At 40.4% G+C, this 7,585-nt stretch overlaps 2 protein-coding genes across 3 annotated transcripts; both read left to right on the forward strand.

Moving 5' to 3' along the window:
- The first annotated feature begins 1,094 nt into the window (after nt 1-1,094).
- On the forward strand, nt 1,095-5,260 carry LOC136679240 (F-box only protein 36-like). 2 transcript variants are annotated; one of them, XM_066657663.1, is made up of 4 exons: nt 1,095-1,252; nt 2,762-2,891; nt 3,786-3,958; nt 4,536-5,260. In XM_066657663.1, exons 1-4 carry the CDS (start codon nt 1,169-1,171, stop codon nt 4,782-4,784), a joined length of 636 nt encoding a protein of 211 aa, XP_066513760.1. In that variant the 5' UTR covers nt 1,095-1,168; the 3' UTR covers nt 4,785-5,260. The 2 variants fall into 2 exon arrangements, with proteins under 2 accessions (XP_066513760.1, XP_066513761.1); XM_066657664.1 differs by having other exon boundaries at nt 2,762-2,870; nt 4,536-5,258.
- A 580-nt stretch (nt 5,261-5,840) lies between these two features.
- Nucleotides 5,841-7,585, forward strand: LOC136677681 (probable G-protein coupled receptor 148). Its single transcript, XM_066655273.1, has 3 exons — nt 5,841-5,969; nt 6,351-6,634; nt 6,819-7,585. Exons 1-3 carry the CDS (start codon nt 5,852-5,854, stop codon nt 7,410-7,412), a joined length of 996 nt encoding a protein of 331 aa, XP_066511370.1. The 5' UTR covers nt 5,841-5,851; the 3' UTR covers nt 7,413-7,585.

Genomic DNA, 7,585 nt, shown 5'->3' on the forward strand with positions numbered 1-7,585 from the left:
ACTACTGTATGAAGTGTGCTTTTGTTGTTTTTTACTTGTGCATTAACCTCTCCCCCAATGTAAATGCAGTGTCCAAACAGTCTCAGAAACATAGATTTAGATGCCCATGGTTTCATACCTCACACATATAAGGAACCAATCGGGCGGGGCTTTCCAGCTACAGACGTGGTGTAGGGGTGGGTGCACATGGAGGGGGGACGACTTATAGCATATTCATAAATCTGCATGTAGTGAATGAAAGCAAAAGGAGGTTATACAGTTTTAATGTGTTGGGAGAAGTTATCGCTAATAATGAGTAATAAAGATAATTAAGAATAGGTTTGAGTGGATCAGACCTAATAGCAAGAAGACCATGTTTGCTCCATTGACAAAAAAGATGGAGGGCCATTCATGTTTTTCACAGCATTTTCTGGGCAGACCACCGGTCATTAAATAGAAATTTAAACAAAATGTATCATTTTAGCACTTTTCCATTCACAGTCCAATTTATTGAATTTTCCTTAATTTCTTTCTTTTGTTATTCTTTGTAAATCAGATCAGTGAATAATTTTAATCCAGCACAGTGTCAACATTTTCATTATAATCATTTTATATCAGGCTCGTTCATTTCTGAATCTCTCATAGCTGTTGGTAATATCTGTAATAGCTTATTTTCCAAAATAAAGGTCTCTCTGAATTTATAATTAGTATGAGGAGATTACAAACTCGTCAGATCCTTCCGAAAGGACAGTAATCTGGGTGGTTTTATGGTGGACATGCAGTGGCCTGCACTCTGCGGTGTGCTGAATTTTAGACCAGTGGACCGATATATGTTTGCTGCCACTGTTGGACTGAAAATAATCCAGCATCCAGTGTGGACACAGGGTTTAAAAACTCCAGCTGCACTGCTGTGTCTAATCCACTCGTACCAGCACAACACACACTAACGCACTACTAACACGTCAGTGTCACTGCAGCGCTGAGAATGATCCCCCACCCAAATCATACCTGCTCTGTGGGGGTCCTGACTGACTCACAAAGTATGCAGAGCAACAGGTGGTAAATCTACAGAGTGACCGCTGTATGGTCTTTGGAACTGATCAAAGCTCACTTTAGTGAACTCCTCCCATATCCGTTACGTCACCAAGTTTGTCGCCGAGCCGTCGCCATAGCAACGCCAGTGTGTGTAATGTCGGCCGTGTTGTTTGAGAAGAGCGCTCAGGGTCCTGCGCCCATGAAGGATTACTTTCATTTACAGATAAATACTACACAGGTAAAACACACTCACTCTGTTTACCTCTAAACACACTTATAAACAATACATCTGCACAGGATGTGTTCTCTGGAGAGATGGAGCTCTATATTATTCCATTGGATTGCGCTGGAGTGGTATTTGTGATCTAGAGATAATCATCCACGCATTCAGTTTGTACAATCTCAAGTGTAAGGACAGCATATACAGTGTCAAGAGCCACATACAACAGAGGAACTGTGTTACTATTGCAGTGAGTTAAATGAGCAATCTGTATATGTACTGTACTTAGTCATAAAATGTCCAGGGTGTGTGATCATAGATAAAGGAAACACGCAAAGCTAAAAACTGCTGCCTCTCACAGCAATGCTAAAGCAGATTCATGAGTATTTCTCGATGGTGTGTGTGTGTTTAAACAAATTAAGGAGTAAAAATTGTGTTTTAAAAGCCTCGCAGCTTCACGACGCTGAAGTTCGTTACTTATTCGCCAGTTTCTTATTCGGATTTTCTGTTCCACCTTAAATGGTGCAATAGTTGCATTCTGTCGCCGCTAGAAGGCAAAGTACGAACTTCCATACAGTGGAAAAACTACACTTTTAGCTTCATTCCGTGGATATTACCTCTTTATTTTCAAAGTGTCTCAAACACCTGAAAGGCTCACTGAAGACACAATATAACAATATTAATATCCTGAATATGAAGAGATTTTACTGTGGAATGTTCATATAATGGTCCCATAAACATAGCAGTCTTTGTAAATCTCATTTTTGAATGGGTTTTGTTTCACAGTCCTCTCCAGGGTGAGGTTATCCCTATTGCTTGTACACTTTTTCTACCACATCTTTTCATTCCCTTCGCCTCTCTATTAATGCACAGAGCTCTCTGAACAGCCAGCCTCTTTAGCAATGACCTTTTGTGTCTTGCCCTGTTTGTGTATGTAAGGTGTTGGTGATCGTATTTTGGACAACTGTCAAGTCAGCAGTCTTCTACATGACTGTGTAGCCTACAGAACTAGACTGAGAGACCACTTAAAGGCCTTAGCAGGTGTTTTGAGTTAATTAGCCGATTACAATGTGGCACCAGGTGTCTTCAATATTGAACTTTTTCACAATATTCTAATTTTCTGAGATACTGAATTTGGGGTTTTCATTAGTTGTCAGTTATAATCATCAAATTAAAAGAAATAAACACTTGTAATATATCAGTCTGTGTGTAATGAAAGAGTATAATATACAAGTTTCACTTTTTGAATGGAATTACTGAAATAAATCAACCATTTCATGATATTCTAATTTAATTTTAATTTGACCAGCACCTGTAGTTCCGATTTTAAACGCTTGGTGTCAGTATTACAGATTGCGCCTTTAAAGTGCAAGGACTAACCATCCAAACACCTGACCACATTAGTATTCGTATCCTCACAGTAATGTGCCTATACGTACTGTGAAGTCTTCCCTGAAGTTTAAAGGCTGCAGAGGAACACACTCCTAGTGATGCTATAGTGTGGCATATGTTTGTTTATTGTTGCAGGTGATCTGGAGGTGGTGGAAGATCTCACTGAGGATAGATTCAAGGAACACAAAGCCGGGAGAAGTGATAGAGTCTCACAGTGATTATTTAGAGGACAGCAGTCTGCAGAGTATGAAAAAAGAAATATTAGGTGTATGAATAAATTTTAACATTTTTTTTTTGTAACAATTGTATTTCCGAAACATTTTCCTGTTCCTCTGTGATTTCAAGATAACTTGTGTAGTATTAAAAATCACAGTATCACAGTTGTCATTTTATTCAACAAAACATAACCTAAAGATGAAGTAGTGTGAAAATGGCAATGAAAAATGTATTGGTCGCTGCATTTGTTATGAGCTTTATCCAGAAATAGCACTGCAAAAGCATGTGATGGATTTGTTCTGTTCTTAGTGATAATACTGTTGTATTCAAAAGTATGTGTGTGTTTTGGTTTAGAAAATTTAAAGACGTTATTCAATGTTAGTAATTGTGAATGAAGTGTATTAATACTTCTTTTTATTCTTATTCTTATTTTTATACGACACAGCAGTTAACATAAAACGACAAAAGAGCAGGAGTTTGGATTTTGACAACACTGTAAAACATATTTGTACACCTAATACAGCAGATCTGAAACATCTGCCAAACCTAAACATCTGCAGCAGTGAGGGGGACTCTACATGAGTCATGTTTACTAATAAGTCAAGCCAAAAAAATCTGATTTCAACTAGCAACTAGCCAATAATCTCAGAATGATGTGGCATAAACCATTCAGCCCTGCAGTGGAAAAGAGGCCTAGGACTCCTAAGGCATTACCGAGGACTGAACCCCCATCTCCTGATGGAGTTTAGGCCACTGTACCAGTTGGGATATATTCGTTTTCGAAACATTTATGTAAATGTTATTAGCAGATATGTGGAAAAGTAACAGATATTAACCTAAACAGTGACTGTAGGATGATCAGCATGTTTATGGTGAATATGTGTTCAGCCTATTCTCTGATTCCTGAATGAATATGATGAACAGACTCTGGTGTTGACCGCAGGTCAGGTGTTGATGGTGTTTGGTCCTGAGGTTCTGCAGTACTCCAGAGATGTGTGTAAGGGTCAGTGTGATTATCTCCTGCGTCTCCCAGACTCTTTACTCTTGAACATCTCAACCCGGCTCGACCTGGAGGACGCGGCCCAGCTGGCCCAGACCTGCCGAAGGTTCAAACAGGTTTTGTAGCTACCCTTACCTTTGGCCACTAAATTTATTTAAATTATGGGATTTATTTAATAAAATGTTCAGAAGGTTATTCATTTGTTACAATGGCACTAGACTTTACTCGCCTTTTGGTCCTGATCCCTGGGAATCCAGGTTCTTTTTTAGTCCTTGTTCTCTCGTGGTTCAGAGCGAGCCAAGTAGGGACAAAACCGAGACATGTAAACCTTGCAGAGTGTTGACTGTACAGAGAGAGTTGTCACTCTATGCCACGCAATGCAGATGTCCAGCACAAACTCTCCATCTGTAAAATCACTAGCTACAGTATAGATCAAATTTGTTTTTATCCTACTCACAATGGCAGCTCGTAAAAAATTACACCATGGACTTTTGAAGAGGTTCAAACGCTCCTTGGGTTGGTGGCTGACGATAGAAAACCAGCCAGGGACCAGGGACCAAATAGAGAGTAGAGTCCAGTAAATTAGGTACATTGCAGTGGAAAAGTGTCATATGTCATACATTTATGTGTCATGAAGATGAACACCTATTTGAAACACACTTGGTGAAAAGATGTGATTGTAATTTTCTCCAGCTGTGTAGCTCAGAGGAATTCTGGGAGCAGACGGTGAGGAAACACTGTGACACTGTTACTGCAGGGATGGAGGATTTGGCCAAAGAAGTGGGCTGGAGAACGGTGTTCTTCACCAACAAACTGCAGCTGCAGAAACAAATCAGCCGCCGGAAGCTGCAGAATGCAGCAGACAGTGCTTTGGGGCTGAGGATGGACCCTCTACAGGGACATGAAGACTGGAATAATGACATTAAAAATGGACTGAAGTGAACGATACACCACTGAGGTCATGTGATTATTCTGTAGTGGGACTCATACCTATGTAAAGACTTCTGGGTCATAGCTGGATTTATCAATGATAGAAATGAATACAGCCAAAATTGTTCGCCATTATGAGCTCATTAAGGAGCCAAAATATGACTATATGTCAGCATGCTTTTAGCAAACTGCTAACTTAATCTGACACCCACTACAGAATGATACACATCTTCAGTGGTGTACTGTCCTCTCCAGGCCCCGCCCACCAATGCATCCATTTGTAATTTGTGTTTACAGCTTTACAGATCACTGACACAAGTCCAGCTCCATGTCCAGAACATTTCTGTATTTTCCTCTAATTCTAAATAATATGTTTAATACTGGATTGGAAATACTTTGTGATATTATCACTTTATTTAATAAAATTGTTTCTATCCCAAATATCAGTTAGTTCTTCTTGAATGACAGGTTACAAATATGTAAGAATTATGGGACTGGCACACAGCGCTCTATACAAATTAAATATTATGAGACTGTTATGTTGGATTTCTAAAAAAAACTACTGGTTTGTACAAAATCACCTACTCTAGCTTTAATATCTCCTGTAAAATAATTTATAAAATTTTGCTGGGTTTGTAAATAAAATCGATAGCTTCTGACCTCACTGCCGTCTTTTAACATGGAAGGACAGTCTGTGAAGCTCACCACACTTTCATCTTTCACTTCAAATCATGAGGGTGAATTGCTGTGAGAATTAAAAGCTGAGCTGGTTTTGGGAAGTGAAGGCTTTGTTATTTCCTCTCTGTAACAGCCATCATTTTTTCTGCAGAGCTTTTGTGGTCTTTGATATCTGCAGAAATAATGTGGACAGTTAATGACCGCCCCTTGACATCTTTCTTGCCTGACCGGGGTGGGATTCCTGCTTTCCTTACAGCTGCCCACTGCAAACTAAAGGACATCAGCCAGAGAGGTGTGTTTCTAGGCAGATTAAACTGAAGACTCAACTTTCAGACATGGCTTTAAATCACTGGACAAGTGGGTTTAAGATAATAAATAATCATGGAGGAGGCTGGAACAGCATGGAGTCTTTAAAAAAGCTGGATGCTAAGCTTAAGATCATAGTTAATTCCAGGGTCAGAGACAGAGAGATGTCTAACCTCACCCGAGCCATGGATTTACCTTCAGAGCTCCAGACAGGTGAGATGGCACATTTATTTTTTCAATGTTTACATGCATCTCTGCAAAAATATAATATCCTGTGATGTGGAAATGACCTTTCATCTGGCCAGTATGTCTAATATTCCTCATTGAGTGTTGCAAGAAAATAAATGATTTTCTGTCTGGTAAACTGTCCAAAGAGGATATATTTTATTCTGGATTTTAAATACATTATGTTCTACAGTATTAAACACAGACCAGCCATAACTTTAAAGCCACCTCCTTATATGCACACCCACTGTCCATTCTCTCAGCTCCACTGACTGTAGAGGACATGTATGGAGAAAGAATTTAAAAACCTTACTGACTTTAAAGTTATGGCTGTTTAGTGTATGGATTGTTAATGTGTTATTTCCTCAGGTTTACAGAACAGTTCTTCAAGCTTGGAGAACCTGCAGGTTCTAGACTCAGTAAAAGCCTGCGTCCATTCCATGGCTTTCATGGTTACAGGGCTCTTCACATACCTGATCACAGTGACAGTTCTAGGTTCTCCAGGACTGAGGCAGAACCCACGGTATGTCCTCCTATGTCAGCACTGTGTGTGTATCTCGGTTTTTAACATCTCTGGCGCTGTTCTGCACTGTTTACGATCTCTCCGCTGGAACGTTGCTCGCATCACCTGCTGGATCCTTTTTGACCTACAGGTAACATATTTGCATACTTTAAAGGTGCAGCCCATCTTTTTTCTTTTATTATTATTCATTATGAAGAGCAATATTTTTAAGAGTTTCTGTACGTAAACATGGCAAGCCCCCATACAATTGTACGATTTGTCAAATTTAATTTTCAGTTGTAAGAGTTTCTTTTTCATTTGTTTGCTCTTCACAGGTGGTCATGGCTCGTAGTTTAATCATGACCCTGACCCTGATGTGTCTGTGCACTTGTTTAGCCATCTGCCAGCCTTTTCAATATCCAATACTAATCAGACGTTCCTTTTTGTGGATCATGCTTCTGATCTGGCTGCTGGCTTTGGTCAATCCGGTCGTCTTTACCGTGATGGCCTGCACCCATCAACCTTGGGAATATGTGATCGGATTGGACGCTAAGTGCTCTACAGCTCTGGAAGGCAAGGCCTGTATCACTAGCTCTCTTCTGCTGCTGGTGGTCATTGTCCTGCTCATTATCAGCAGTTATTTACTAATTTATCTTGAAGGACGTCGAGCTGGACACTTCTCCCAATCCAACAGCAAGGGCCGCCAAACTATACTTATCCACAGCCTCCAAATGAGCTTCCAGATTTTACCAGCAGTTATCATTATCACCCGCTTACAGCAAACCTTAGCAGTTGCTCTGGCCACCTTTCTGGTGTTCAGCATTGCCCAGTCTCTCAGCCCTGTGGTTTACGGTCTCCGCTGCAGGGAACTCCAAGAAGAACTTCCCCGATTTCTTCCACATTGCCTCAGAGGATGGATCAACTCCTAGCAAGGGCAGGACCAACTACAAAACCCTCTCAGACCCTCGCATCCTCCTGCCCAGCCAACAGCTGCATGTCCACTTCATCGTGACTGTGCTGGAGGACAAGGACAAACTACTGTGAAACACTGGGAGCAAGATACAAGTCACAAAGTGAAGTGATTGGGATACAGTCTACAGGT

This window comes from Hoplias malabaricus, chromosome Y (genome assembly GCF_029633855.1).
Source record: "Hoplias malabaricus isolate fHopMal1 chromosome Y, fHopMal1.hap1, whole genome shotgun sequence".
In the NCBI taxonomy this organism is placed as follows: Eukaryota; Metazoa; Chordata; class Actinopteri; order Characiformes; family Erythrinidae; genus Hoplias; species Hoplias malabaricus.

What these genes read in the sequence shown, in the direction of transcription:
- LOC136679240 (XM_066657663.1), top strand. Translation starts at nt 1,169, where the DNA reads ATGTCGGCCGTGTTGTTTGAGAAGAGCGCTCAGGGTCCTGCGCCCATG. An exon ending in TACAGATAAATACTACACAG is followed by an intron (nt 1,253 to 2,761) that starts GTAAAACACACT and finishes TTATTGTTGCAG; the next exon opens with GTGATCTGGAGGTGGTGGAA. An exon ending in CCTGCCGAAGGTTCAAACAG is followed by an intron (nt 3,959 to 4,535) that starts GTTTTGTAGCTA and finishes AATTTTCTCCAG; the next exon opens with CTGTGTAGCTCAGAGGAATT.
- LOC136677681 (XM_066655273.1), top strand. Translation starts at nt 5,852, where the DNA reads ATGGAGTCTTTAAAAAAGCTGGATGCTAAGCTTAAGATCATAGTTAAT. An exon ending in ACCTTCAGAGCTCCAGACAG is followed by an intron (nt 5,970 to 6,350) that starts GTGAGATGGCAC and finishes TTATTTCCTCAG; the next exon opens with GTTTACAGAACAGTTCTTCA. An exon ending in GGATCCTTTTTGACCTACAG is followed by an intron (nt 6,635 to 6,818) that starts GTAACATATTTG and finishes TGCTCTTCACAG; the next exon opens with GTGGTCATGGCTCGTAGTTT.